Source organism: Leuciscus leuciscus, assembly GCF_965113295.1.
Source record: "Leuciscus leuciscus genome assembly, chromosome: 6".
Lineage (NCBI taxonomy): Eukaryota > Metazoa > Chordata > Actinopteri > Cypriniformes > Leuciscidae > Leuciscus > Leuciscus leuciscus.
In genome coordinates, this window is record NC_138730.1 from 6,654,187 (window position 1) to 6,669,380 (window position 15,194).

A 15,194-nucleotide genomic window follows, 5' to 3' on the forward strand; every position below is an offset into this window, starting at 1 on the left:
TTGAGATGTTCTGACATGCCCTGACATTTGTGCTTTTTTCAGTTGCTTATAAACAGTGATGGGCAGTAACGCGTTAGAAGTAACGCGTTACTGTAATCTGATTACTTTTTTCAAGTAACGAGTAAAGTAAGGGATTACAATTGCAAAAGCAGTAATTAGATTACTGTTACTTTCCTGTAAGCAGGCTGCGTTACTGCGTTACACAGCGAGACTGTCTCGCGAAGTGAGCCGTGACTCGTGAGTGACAAATGACATGAGCGCCGCGAAGTCAGTGGTAAACACTATGGCAAGCGATCGCGTTCAAAAGTCTTTAAACGAAACGCGTGAATTTTGACGCGTCAACACGCACCGTTTGTCCGTGTTCAGACGTCATGTTTATTCATGAATGATGTCGTAATGGTAAACTGGTATGAACGTGCAAACACGTTATATTTGTTCATGAGGGATAATGCATTGGTACGTTGTGAGTGATGTCAGTCTTTATGTCATGATTTGTCATGCCTTTTTAAGTTGTTCGTTTAACATTATTTCCCAAGGTAGAAAAGACAACAGCTCTTAGAATGGGTCTTTTATTTTAGCAAACTGCCAAAAAAACCTTTTCAGACTGTGTGCAGCTGAACCAAGAAAAGCTTAAGATTGCATGGAGCTGATAAGCATGAATGGCAGAAGAAAAAGACTGCAATTAAAAAACAAAACAAGAGAAAATTATTTTAATGCAAGCAATAAAAAACTGCACACATCAGCTGTGGAATAAAAGAAAATAAATGCATGATCAACTAGATTAAGGCAAACTCCTGTCTTAATTTAAACCCTGTCCACCACCCCCAAAGGTTTCACAAAGTTATTCTTGCCACTGTAACTTATGGCTTCCTAAAGACAGGTTTATGGGTAAATAAATGAATAATAATTAGAAAAATATACCAGGGCTTTGCATTTGTCCTTCGGTCGGTCATTCACTTGTCTGAGTAAAAACACTTGTTAGAACAGGATTTTTTTTTTTTTTTTTTTGTGTGTGTGTGTTGTAAATATCATTTATTCCGAATCAGTATTCTCATCAGTTCAGTCAGCTTTAACATATATAAATCGGCATATTTATGATATTTTAACCTTTATAAAGGGCATTTTTCCCTAATCGTTTGCTTCATCTTTCATTTAAAATTCTTAAATTTGATCAATAAATTACAATAGAATAATAACATGCTAAAGGGCTGTTACCAATCAAATAAACTGCATTAAATAATGTAATGAGATTATTTAAAATATTTTTTGAATATACAAATAAGAAATATTATTTGTGCATAGAAATAATATTTATAAACCGCCAGTAGGAGGCGGCAGGCGACCATCTTAATGAGTGAGTCATTGATGCAATGTGCATAAAGTTAAAATACTGAAACTAATAAAACAAGTTTTAAAAAAGAATGTTTAATTTGATTAAATTTTAGATGATGGAATATGCAGAAAGAATAGAATTAAGCAGAAAGGTCTATGGCTTTACATAGCTTATTCATTTCGTGCATCATGTTTTTGAAAAGTAACTAGAAAGTAACTAGTAAAGTAACTAATTACTTTTGAAAATAAGTAATCAGTAAAGTAACTGGATTACTTTCTTGGAGAAGTAATCAGTAATCAGTAACTAATTACTTTTTCCAAGTAACTTGACCAACACTGCTTATAAACATATTAATGGCAAAGGTATAATTACACTCTATTTAGCACAAACAGGGCTACCATAATATGTGAGCAACATGCATGTACATGTTTGTATTTTTAAGAGAATAATGTTTATGCATGGTTATTGAAAAAACTAAAAACTAAAGTTTCTGAAATAAGACCACAAAACACATACTAAATATGTGTCAATAAGACTTTTGACTAATGGATGTCGTTGCCTAGAGTTTTTTCTTCAAAATGATGTGAAAATCATCCTACCTAATCATTTACATAACACAATACATTGATTTAAATCTTGTAAAACACTTTTTGTTTGTAAAGGCAATATGCACAAGGGGCGTCAACGATTCAACAGCATCATGCATATGTAGTGGTTCACACCTGAGGAGACAATGGGGCCCGCATACTTAATGAGCCATTCATTCAGGTGTGTCACCTATAGCCACAAGAAAGAATGCAAGAGCAATATATATATATATATATTGCACCAAATTGGTTCACAGTTGGAAGCATGTCAATTTTTATTTTTATTTTTTTTCACAAATTGTGCTTGCAAATTGTATAATATCCAGGAAAACATGTCTAGTAATTGTGCAGTTAATTCTCATACTGTATTTTCAGTTTTGGAATATGTATCCTCTCCCCAAATTTGTCAATAATAAAACTCAATAAAAATTATTTAAAGAAAAGGCTAATATTTACCTTTTAAAATTTGTTTACATCTACCTTGTAAATATATTTTTGTTATTAAAAAGGTTACAATTACAACAACAGTTGAAGTGTAATCTTTCTTTATAAAAACTAAAGTATACATTTTATCATACATATTTCAAAGTTAAGGATTCATTACTTCGAATATAGCCTACATTGACAAAACATACTATATTTAACATATTAGCAAAAATTGGCAAACAAAAGCTTATTTGAGGTGGCAGATATTTTACAGTAAAAATGTGTAATCTATCCAAAACTAATCAACGAAATGTTGTCTGTAACATAGGTCTTTCGTTTTTATTATAAGGAATATAAATGTTAATTTGCAGTTTAATACGTTGCTTATACAAATACATTTTATTTCAACATATTTCAGTCGATTTTTACTCAGTATAGCAAAATAGTTTGCTAAAAGCAGATCATTCATTCACACACAGAAACGCAATTCAAATTTAAACCGTCTTTTTGCGAGTTGTGGTAAACAGCGCATCTCTGCCGTTCATTCATTCACACACAGACAGAAACGCGATTTACTTGAGAATGAAAAAAAACTTACTACAGTATTCCATCCGTTACTCCTCGAAATACCAGCACTTCTGAGGTACATTTTCCATTATTATTATTCCTCACAGCGCTGCGAGACGGTGTAAACAAGTACAATGATCTGATTAAACTTGTGTTTTCTCGAGCTGATATGGGGGCGTTCACAGGCTTGCGTGGATTGCCTCAGTAATTTGCGTTTGAATAGCGCGCGCTCTCCGTGGGCGGGGCAGATTAAAACGTAATGAGCTGAGATGAGAATGACTGACATCTCGCTCTTTTCTTACAGATTACATGAACTGAGAATATTTGTTTTTTATATAAATTACTTCATTTAAAAGAAGAGAATTCAAGCTTCATACCTGTGTGTCTGTATGCCTGTTTGACTGAGTATTCGCTCAGTTATGGTTCATTTTCGGACGCGTTTCAGAATGGACTACACTGACAGAGAGAAAGCAGAACTCGCTTCGTGTTTATTTTTCTTTATTTGGCAAAAAGCAAAACACTTTGTTTTAATTGTGAGTATACACACAAATAATACACATTTAAAAGAATCGATTGATGTATGAAACGTGTTTGTAATATCAAAGTCAACAGAGCAAATATATTTACCGCCGACCCCAGGGGGTTAAACCCTTCCAATGGTTCGAGCTCTTGAGAATCTTCCTTGTACCGAAATTGCTCCACTCTCTTGTTCTAGGAGCAGCTCATTGCAACACCTTAACGACTCTAGACAGGATGATACGGGCAGCTGTTCAAGCTTTGCTTCGTCTTCCAAATGACACTCGCTGGCCTTCTTGCACGCCCAAATTAATTTGGGTAGTTTAAATATACCATGCTTAGCAACATTGATCCCCCTCCTACAAAGATCTAGAATGACAAAGCTACTGAATAGCACCAATGCATTGGATAAAGCTCTGCAAAACCATCGTTTAAGAAGATCTTGAGCTCAGCAAATAGACCATGCAAAGCGGGGGCTGACGTGGTGACATCGGTGTCAGAAGCTAAACTAGCATGGGCCAACTTGTTGTCACAATCGATGGATGGGAGGGATCTGACTATATAGGATGTCAACGCTAATAGCAATCTGTGGTTAAAGCATGCAGAAAGAGTGTTTCCGAGATTGCACATGCGTGGAATCCAGCTATGCGGTTGAGTCCTCTCGACGAAAGCAAGAGAATCATCATGTTCTGAATCATAGAATCATGTTCTACAGATTTGCGAGATAACACACGACGGAAGATGCGCTTGTCACAAAAGAGTCGTCAAGAGGCTGTAGGTAAACCTAAAAAGAGAATCCCTGAGGATTTGGGTTGAGCCAATCATCCCCACTGTGCATCCATTTACTAAACCGGATCTGGTCATGGAAAAAGGAAATTCAACCTACATTATGGAGGTATCGATTGTGGAAGGCCACAGGATGGCAGAATCGTGGCGAATAAAAACAACAAGGTATAGCTCTCCGGAAAACACTACATCCATTCTGAACTGGAGGGAAAAATCGACCACCCTGAAACATCTACCAGTTATTATTTTGTATAAAGGCCTTATGTACGGACCGTCGGGGAGGGGACTTAGGTCTAGTGGAATCACTAAAAGAGACATTTCAGACCTGTGCCTTCTGGCTATCACTGGATCCCTCAAATGCTATGATATGCGTGGGTCAAATGTATCAAAGTGATCACCTCAGCTTAATGACTCTGTTAAAGACGATCTTCTCCCTGAATTATGCCATTGTTAGCGTCCCTTGGATGTATTTCGGGTGATGTGTAGAGCAGGGACAACCTGCGAAACCCTCCAGTCACCACTCAGGTGCAGTTTCACTATTAGTTAGACTAAACCACTTGATAACCCCAGAGTAAAAATAGCCCAGCTACGAGTGCTCTTCAGGATCAGCAGGAGATGGCTGATGAGAGTGATGATAATCAAGGCAAGGCAAGTTTATTTATATAGCACATTTCATACACAATGGCAATTCAAAGTGCTTTACATAGAAGAAATTAAAATAATAAAAAGAAACAAGAATAATTAAAACAGTTTAGAAAAATAAAATGAAATACAATACAGTACAGTCGGACGAACAGTGGCACAGTGCTCATTCAGTAAATGCATAGCTAAACAGAAGTGTTTTGAGTCTGGATTTGAATGTGACCACTGTAGGAGCACATCTGATCTCTTCTGGAAGCTGGTTCCAGCTGCGGCTGGCATAATAGCTAAAAGCAGACTCACCATGCTTAGAGTGAACCCTTGGTATTTCTAGCTGATATGATCCTAATGATCTGAGTGATCTGTTGGGTTTATATTCAGTGAGCATATCTGCAATGTATTGAGGTCCTAGGCCATTGAATGATTTATATACCAGTAATAATACTTTGAAATCAATCCTAAATCTAACTGGGAGCCAGTGTAAAGACCTGAGGACTGGTGTGATATGTTCATATTTTCTGGTTCTGCTCAGAATCAGAACCCCCGCCTCCGGCGGGGGTTCTGATAGATAGATCAGATAGATCAGATAGATCAGATAGATTCTAAACCCTCTCAGCCACTCTGCCCAGTGTATGCTGAACTGGTGGATGTTATGGATCGGTCAGGCTGCAGTTCCCATAGCAGCGTGTCAGGGGAGAGATCGCTCGCGGTAGGCTTGACGATCGGTTTCCCCCTGGCCATAAACCACCTGCTCAGGTGAGCCTTCCATTCCTTCCCGATCTTCATACTGAGATCGAGAGGGCATGGAAGAGCCCATATTCTGCCCGTATCCACGGACATCAGCGGGCTAGTTTCGCTGATGTTGAGGGGATGGGAGAACGTGGGTATGTGTCGATGCCGCCCATTAACGAGATGTTTGTGAAGTATCTTGCATCTGGGTGGGCATCAACACTGAGAACTCCAACCCTGCAATCCAAACCTTTGAAAGCAACATTGCGTTTGAATGGCAGAGCATACACGTCAGCGGGTCAGGCCGGTGTTTCACTGCACACCATGGCGGTGTTGCAGGCGTACCAGGCCGATCTGCTGAGGGATCTCGACCAGGGGGCCGGGATGTCCCCTGAGGCGGTTGCTGAGCTGTGCCGCACCTCTGATCTTGCTCTCCGGGCCACTAAACAAACTGCTGCCGCAATCGGCGAGGTAGATGGCGGCGATTGTGGCCACGGAGAGACATCTGTGGTTGAACCTGGCTGACATCGGAGAGAAACAGAAAAGCTTTCTCCTCAATTTGCCGGTTTCGCCCTCTGAACTTTTTGGCACCTCCGTGGAGGCGGGGGTTGGAAAGTTCAGAGAAGCGAGTGCACACTCAGCGGCATTTAGGACCTGCATACCGCTGAGATCCGCATCCACGCCCAGGCAAGCGGGAGGGCCTGGCCCCTCACAATCCGAGGACCATAGACAGGGCCAGAGAGCCAGTGTCGCCTCTCGTGCGCCCCCTCCATGGAGGAGTAAGTGACAGAACAACATCCTAGAAAGAAGAATGGGAATGTTTATGCTGCCGGGTTTTTTTTACACACAGCCGTCGGGCTATTAGCCACCTAACGGTAGAGTAGTTGGTCTCTCTCTCAAAAAACAACAACAATGTTTTTTGTTTTGGAGTAAAGACTGACGCTGGAGCTTCAGATAGATCTTATATCCGGCCCACAGGACCGTCTGATATTTTTTGGTCCTGAGTACATCGCCCCCTTGAGCTCTGTTTGGGTTTTCAGTTAGGCTAAGTGGTTTTGCAGCCCCTCGTTGAGAAAACTTTCTGGTGAGGCTGTGGCTCCTCCGAGCCCTCAGGTAGATCTATGCTTACAGGCTTGCACTTACCAGGGCCACCTCTGTAGCTGGCCTAGGCTATACTAGGGATAGTGGAAGCGTTGTGCTAAAACATTTCTGCCTCTGGCCCTTCACTTTGTGAATGTAGGCTTTTAGAATCCCTATATGACAGCCTCTTCCCATGGGAGTCGTTAGACCAAGGTCCGCACCCTTTCTGTGTTCTGGGGCGAGAAGAGTAATGCAGTTTGGTGCAGAGGCATGATTTATAAAGACCCTGGGTTAGGCCTCAATATGGCCTCCCCGGTACAATGGGTCTTTCTTAAGCAGGGTTAGGCCGTCTTTAGCCTCACAAAGAGACTGGCTTTTGTCTGCCCGACGCTGACGTGCAGAACTAGCATATGGACTAGCATATGGGCCGCCAGAATAGGCTACACTCACCTCGCTGAGCTACTGCTCGAGCAACAGGTTGTAGGTGGTTGGCTTACAAACAATCCCCACTCTCCTAGGCTTGGCGCAGATAAAATTCTGTCACCTCTAGAGCCGCTGGCGGGCCCGCACCCTGTTAAATCTCAGATTTAGGTGGTGGTATTCCCCTGTTGATACAGGGTAGGTCTGAGTACTTGACTTTCAGTTCTGTATTATCCCACCTCACACCATTATGGCTCGGGTCGAGCGAAAAGTTCTAACCTTCACTTCTTTTTGGTTTTCGAAGTACGCTTCGAAGTATGCTCCGTGAAGCCAGAGCATTGCCATGAAATGACGCCCAGCATACAGATGGTAGGCTCCTCACTCTGGGGCCTCTGTTGAGGCAGAGTTGAGTATGTTGTACTCCCCTTGCTTAACCCTCTGGGGTCTGAGGTGTTTTCTGGGCTCTGGATGTGTTCTGACATGCGCTGACATTTGTGCTTATTTCTGTTACTTGTGACATTTTCATGGCTAAAGTCTGATTACACTGTATTTAGCTCAAACTCTGCTACAATATGTATGAAAAAGTTTGTAGTTTTGAGATAACGACATTTATGCATGGTTTGTAAAAAAAAAAAAAAAAAAAAAATCTTCTCAAGACTTTTGAAAATTGTATCACGAAGCCTAGAATATTTGCTCCAAAACTATGTGAAAATCATCCTGCCTACTCATTCAGATAAAACAATATATTGATTTAAAATTTGTAAGACATATTTTGTGTAAGAAAGCTTTATGTGAGGAGGCGCGAATCATCATGAATATTGATGTGTTTCACATCTGAGAAAGACAAAGACCCTACCATAATGGCCCTATCAGGTGCTATCAGGCCCTATCATTATGAGGAACCTTGCACAAAGAATGAGGAGAGATTTAAAAAAGAATGGCTTTTTGATTGTTTGGATTTATTTACAACACAACATAATCCAAAGATACACAACAAATGACAAAAAATCACATTATTGAATACACTGATCTAAAGACAGGGACTTGGAACAGTCACACACCTTTGTGCCATTCCTGAAACATAGTACATACCTGTCATTTCCAAGGTGTTTGATTTTTGACTTTACCATGTTCATGTACAGAGACTCAAGTGAATGTTGAAGTCAGCAGGATTCATCAGTGGCATCTGGTCCCTGTAGAAAAACAAACAAAAAACAGCAGCTGTGAACATGCTGATATCAAGAGAAACTATGGGGCTGCACAATTCTGGATTTTTCTGGATCAAATTGCGATTCTAAATGTACAAAATACATAGCCTTGGTTTCCCCATTTCCCCAGAAACATGGTTTCTGCCTTGCTCGAAAGCGATTTTATTCACGCTGCTAGGCAGCCTGGACACCATGGACCAGATTTTCCCCTGAAAAAGGGAACCAATCACAGAACGGGGAGGGAGCAGCAAGACGATGACGACACCGAAGCAGTTTGTTTATATCTATGGATCCAACATGCCATCAGACTCGACGTTACCTTCTACCCTCATGTTTATCTTGCACAAACGGTAATATTCGCTAAACGCCATCGTGTACAAATAAATCTTTGACCCATCGTCTTTTTCCTCGTCGAATTTCTGTCGCTCTACATACGTCATCTGGTATAATTGAAGCGATTGGCTATGAGCTACGTACAGGCGCATTTGATAGACATTCATAGCGCCCAATAAACAGCTCTGGGCATTCGTAAACCACGCCTCAAATACGAGAAAATGAACATGTGGTTCCCAGACCAAGTCTCAAATGAGACTTGGTCTGACGTTAGCCAGGCTACAAAATACACACACACACACACACACACACACACACACACACACATATATATATATATATATATATATATATATATATATATATATATATATATATATATATATATATGAAGAGTTCAGATGCAAAAGCCTCTAAGTGCCATTTGAATTTTTCTTCTAGAATGATCATTTTTATCAAGCTCGTATATTTAAGTTCAGTAATTTCACTTAAATGACAATTAATACGTAATTTTCATTGCCATTTAAGTGAAATTACTGAACTGAAATATAGGAGATTGATAAAAACTATCATTCTAGAAGAAAGTTTCAGATGGCACTTAGAGGCTTTTGCAACTGAACTCTTCACACAACCACACACACACACACACACACACACACACACACACACACACACACACACACACACACACACACACACATATATATATATATATATATATATATAATGAACACCAGGTTTGTTGTGGCTACATATAGGCTACATGTATACCAGGTAGTAGGCTTCACTAGGCCTCCCTAAAGGCGAGTTTCCAGTTAAGGGCACTAGGTTATACAGATAGTAGCACTACATTCTGGTTATCAGATAGTAGGCCTCACCAGGCCTCCCTGTAAGTGGTTTCGCTGGGTTCTGGAAGCTAGTGGCCACTTACTATCAGTTCAGCTGGCCTTAGCAGGCAGCTTCTGAAGGCGAGCTTGTGCTCTAGCATGACGAATGGTCATTTTCTGCAACTGGTTCCCTCCTGGAACCTCTTTTATCTAGCCTACAGCTTTGTTTGCCTACCGGGCAGACCATGTGCTCCCCTCACTGAGGGTCACTATGAGTACTCGGCCTCCTGAGTCTGGTCAGACGTCTGTAGGCCTCTCGTGAGGCCTCCCAGTTAGATCAGCCCTTAGGCCTTTTCAGGCCTCCTCAGTGTTTTGAAACACAAACTTTGGGTTGATCCGTGGATAGAGCAGAGAAACTTCCCTCGCTAACAAGGGTTGTAAGCACTATGCTGAGACATGTTCTCCGGGACACCCCGTCTCTGAGGTCCGGGTGGTTCCTGTCAGCTTCACAGTCGCTCAGGTTGCTCTGTCTTCGGGACAGACAGGAAGTTGCCCAGACTGCAGTGTCCAATGGAAGTGACATTGGTAGACATTGGTACTTCCTAGTGGCATATCGGGTCAGTATGTTCCCCTGAATAGTGATTGGCTGGGGCCTTTTCAAGTTCCCTAGCCACATTTACTAGAAGGGACCCCTTCTAAATTTGAAGCTGTGGTCCTAGGCCCTTGAGCAGGCCCAGGTAGGCCTTTCATTAAACAGTGTTTATGGAGGTTTTCCTGTGGAACATAGCTTGGGCTATGACTGTAGGGAATGCTGTCACTGACAGCCCAGTCTGACCAGAGTGTGAGTGGTTCTGGCATTTCATTTTAATTTTGCTGGTTCTGACAGTTGTCACTGCAAACTGGCAGGCACTCCCCTTAGCATGGTGGTGTTGGTATATCATTCCCCAAAGCGTCAATCGAAGCAGTGCGAGTTCCTTTTTGAAAGGCAACGTCTAGGTTACAACTGTAACCTCTGTTCCCTGTGAACAGGGAACGAGACACTACGTCTTTTCGCCATGCCTGCCGACCAAACAGTCCCTTCAGACGATAAGGTGAATGTAATGCTTGACCCTTTTATACTTCCGGGTCACACGGAGATGATGTCATGGGCTGTCGCCATTCAATAGGATTGCCGTGATTTGATAGTGATTTCAGACACCTGTCACGACTTAGGTGTTCCCCAAAGTGTCAATCAAGGCAGTGTCTCATTCCCTGTTCTCAGGGAACAGAGGTTACAGTCGTAACCTAGACGAACCCAGCGGTCTGGGTAAAAAAATAACCCCACAAATTTTAGAGTGAGAGGAGACAGAAAGCAGTTATCTTCTAACAAAGCAAACACGAATGGTGTCGTCTGTTTAATAGACTGTTCTTTGCTCCTTTTGCTTTCTCTTCAATGTTTTATGATGCTGTTAATATACTTGCCGTTAAATACAATTACTTGATTTAGACTGTTTAATGTCCATTCACTTCCTCAATTACCTATATATATATATATATATATATATATATATATATATATATATATATATATATATATATATATATATATATATATATATATAATTAATTCATTTATATAGCCTAAATAAAATATATAAATAACATTTGCTTGATATGGAAATAACCCATAATGAGCTAAAATTAGCCCAGTGTTACTCAGTGTGAGCAGAATTTATGTTAAATCGTGCAACCCAACCCTGCTGGATTAAAATGTTTAAGCCAGCATTTGTTATGTCCGATATTTACCCAGCTAATGCTGGGTTGCCAAATGGGTTGTTTTTAACCCAGGTATTTTTGATGTAGGATCTGAAGAATGGGTTTGCCAAAATTATTAATCAAAGAAAATTATTTCTTGTTGCAGTATAATTGATTTATCTCAAACGATATCCTCAATGTTAGAAATTTGTTATAACATATGATGTTATGATATTGAATTTGTTGATATGTTAACAAAGAGCAGCATGGATTATTAGGAACAGGAAATGTTTTCATAATTATCTAAATGCTTCTGGAGTAGTAATTAGAGGGAGACAAAGCGCTTTTCCACAGAAATTGAACGAGCCTCAACTTGTTTAAGTGTCCAATTCCCTTTTCTTAGTAACTGTCATAGTGCCATGGGGACGTCAACAAAGGGTCCTAAACCCACCCCTTTCTGAACAGACATAAAAGAAACTGAAGCATTCTTTCTGTATAGTCACTCAGTTCCTGACACAGGATGAATCTGCAGGGCTCCATCGTTCTTCTTTTCATTTTTCTCACTGGAGGTACAAAAAACAGCAAGTATTGAAATGCATTATTTGCTAATCATACTGTAGAGCGCTAACTCAATGACTCTCTCTGTCTGTAAGGTCATTCTCTCAAGTGTTACTCCTGCACACCTGATTTGACGGGTTCCTGTGCAGCAAAAGAGGAGATATGTGCAGCTGGAGTTTCTAAATGTTCAACCACAAGGGTGGAACAATCCATCGGTAAGTCCAGTATAATGTGGAAATCTGCTGTATAAGTGATACCGCTGGAGAGAAAGCATACTTGTTAACTGCTAATCTTGGAATTGTTTTATTATCTTATTATATGGACATTTATGTCTTTTTTACAGGTTTCACTACGGTGTCCGTCACAACTAAAGGGTGCGCAGCTGAATGTGTACCAGTGACTGTAGGGCCAGCGACTATGAGCTGCTGTGACACTGATCTTTGCAATGCTGCAGGTATTGGCCTTTGTTTGATCATGCGCTAGCAGTTTGATTTCATCCACAGTAACTTAAAATCAGGAAATTATACAAACAATAATTCAATATGAACAAGTGATTGTTAATAAGCAGCACAATATCAAAAGTAGTCAAAATAGTGTAAAGTTATAGCAGCATGAAAAGGAGAAGCTTATGAATTAGTCTAGTACTTTAAGAGTTTTATTGTTTTTTTTAAAAAACTGTGAGAAATTGATCAACAATGAACATGCAGTTTTCATAACTATTATTATCAATATTATTGTAAGATTTAGTAGTGGAGTGTTAATAATACTAATTTCCTTTCTTGTCTTGATTAGATGGAGTGTATAAGGGAAGCTTCCTCTTGCTCGTGTCTCCTCTGCTCTTCTACTTCCTGTTTCAGTGAGTCCAGCTGAACTTCAGATTCTACAGCAAAGACCATCAAACAAACTCAATATGATACACAATCTGAATAAAGCTTGTTTGTTGCTCGGCTGTTAAGGAACTGAAAATATGTACTTTTTTAACATTAAAATTTTACTGCATTAAAACTACCACATGACTTTTATTTGCATAAAGGAAAAGTTATTATAGAATGTAATGAAGAATTAAACAAAAACTTAGCCTTTTTTAAAAGTGTGATGAACGTCTGTAATAAAATATTTACTTCTATCTCAGTGAGTGACCGGAAATTTGTTTAACTTTTGGTTCAATTAGTAAGCGTCATGGGTGGTGGTATATAAGGAGAGCACGAAGACAAAGACTGTATAACACAAGCCCTGTGTTCAGAATCGTCCCCTATACCCTTAAATAGGGCAGTATTTGAGGGGACAGTAGGGTTGCCAACTTCAGAAAAGTAAAATACAGGACAATCGTGGTTCTTTATAGGAAAATGAGGGACACTCAAAATATTTGTACTGTATCACACAGTGTACGTCATTTCAGTGTCTGCAGTTAAGTATGTGTTTAAAAGCTTATCAGACATAAACACATTTGTTTTACTTAACCTATTTATGTACAATTTAATTCTAAAAAGAATTGTAATGTCATACATGCATTACATTAATCAAAAGTGACAGTAAAGACATTTATAATGTAACAAAAGCTTTCTATTTCAAATAAATCTCTTATGAACTTTATATTCATCAAAAAATCCTGAAAAAAAAAAACTGTTTTAAACATTAATAATATTCAGAAATGTTTTTTGAGCATTATTCCCTAGGTAGATTACATGTTTTCTTGCGTGGCAGGATGTTGGACTCATGAACAATAATCACGTTGTTCACATTCTCCAAAATGTATTTGCCGAAATCAAAACGTGGACAGTGAAAGGGAATTACCGTTAGCGCAAGACGAGTCCGGCTTGAAGCGGAAGCGACCAGACGGCAGAGGATTATGTTCGCAAATCTGTGATTGGATGATGACAGGTGTCGGTGATCATTCTCAAGTGTCGTGATCAGCACTGCTGCTGTTGCTGTTGTATCAGTCAGAGGTTAGATCAGCGTAGTAGGCTAGTCAAAAAACGGGACAAATAAATTAGGCCCAAAATACGGGATGTCCCGGCTAATACGGGACAGTTGGCAACCCTACGGGACAGGGGACAGCCATTTTTAGTGGTGTCTGAAACCTTAGTGGACATTATCAAGTGCACTCATTCAATCCCATAGTGCACCGCAATAACGAATGTAGGCTACAACTGATGCGCACTCAGCGGCTAGAGAATACACTGATTTTACGCATCTGCTATATTGAAATCGAAAGCAAGGCTCTGGTGAGAAGACACCCAGGAGTTACGGTAAACCACCAACCTAGACCTGAAGGATGTCGAAACTCATGATCTGAAAGGGCACAGCAACTAAATCACCTATGTTGAAGGTAAGGATTAGGTTAACATTACATTAGCCAAACAAGCTAGCCAGCTACCTCTGCCTCGCTGATTGAAATGCATATGTTTATCCAATAAAATTTTTGTAAACACCTGGAAGACATTTCATGCCTTTCATGAGCATGCAATGCACTTCATATATATATCTGTCTGAATGTGTTGTTGTGTTCTGTGTAGCATGTGGTTCGTGTTTACATCGGCTGCATGCTTTCATGTCACGTTCTGTCTTGTGCTGTGTAGCACTAGCATGCAACTTGTAGTTTACACTATGTGTGCTTTCATGTTGTCATGTTTTGTCTTCAGGAACGCATGGCTTATGAGTTCTCATTAGCTGCGTGTTCATGCCTCGTTTTGTGTGAGCACATTGCTTGTGATTTGTTTTACTGGCCATGTGCTTGTGTTCTAGTTCTGTTTGCTGTGAGCAAATGGCTTGTCATGTGTTTCCTTGTGCCATGTGTTCTCCTGTCAGTAGGCTTGTTCGACTTCATGCAGCTCTGCGCAGACCGATCGGTGGCTGACTTGAAGCAGTGCATGCCGGTTAGAAATTTTGTCCGACTTGATACAGCGCCGACGCCACGTGACTGTGACGTATGCCATCAAAGTATGACGAGTGGATAGTGCCACGGATAACTTTCCGAAGTCGACAGTCGTGTACTTTTACGTGACAGAAGGGGTACGCCGCACCACAGACGCGTGACACCAACGCGTGACACCAACGCGTGACTCCAACGTCGCACCACAGACGCGTGACACCAACCTGTGACGTCGCATCACAATAAAATAATATCTATTTTTCCCCCTATCTTTCCTTTGTTATCTTTCTAATCAATCATTCTTTTCTTGTATTCTGATGACATTGAAAATATCATTGATACAAATTTTGTATTGTATACAAAGTTGTGAATGTCATTAATGTCATCCCTGAATGGTTTATGAACAGTATTTTATTTTTATTTTTATAATTCACTCACTTTCTACTGGATATGAGGACTATGCAAATTATACACCATCAAAGTCACAACTTTTTGCACAATTATTAACAACAACTTTAAAGTTGAACAGATAAATTCATTAATTGTAATTGTAATTGTGTCATTCTGAGTTTTTACTTT

The 15,194-nt window shown here is 40.1% G+C and overlaps 1 protein-coding gene and 1 long non-coding RNA gene across 2 annotated transcripts in view; one reads left to right on the forward strand and one right to left on the reverse strand.

The window, feature by feature from the left end:
• Positions 1–5,495: 5,495 nt before the first annotated feature.
• Positions 5,496–15,194, reverse strand: part of LOC309502094 — a 31,627-nt gene continuing 21,928 nt past the window's right edge. The window contains exons 2-3 of the long non-coding RNA XR_014207148.1: positions 5,929–8,276; positions 5,496–5,898 (exon numbers count right to left, since the gene is read on the reverse strand). This is a non-coding gene — a long non-coding RNA (uncharacterized lncRNA). The remainder of the gene's footprint in view (positions 5,899–5,928; positions 8,277–15,194) is intronic.
• Positions 11,652–12,751, forward strand: LOC309502029 (prostate stem cell antigen-like). Its single transcript, XM_082174353.1, has 4 exons — positions 11,652–11,754; positions 11,839–11,958; positions 12,087–12,197; positions 12,536–12,751. Exons 1-4 carry the CDS (start codon positions 11,706–11,708, stop codon positions 12,601–12,603), a joined length of 348 nt encoding a protein of 115 aa, XP_082030479.1. The 5' UTR covers positions 11,652–11,705; the 3' UTR covers positions 12,604–12,751.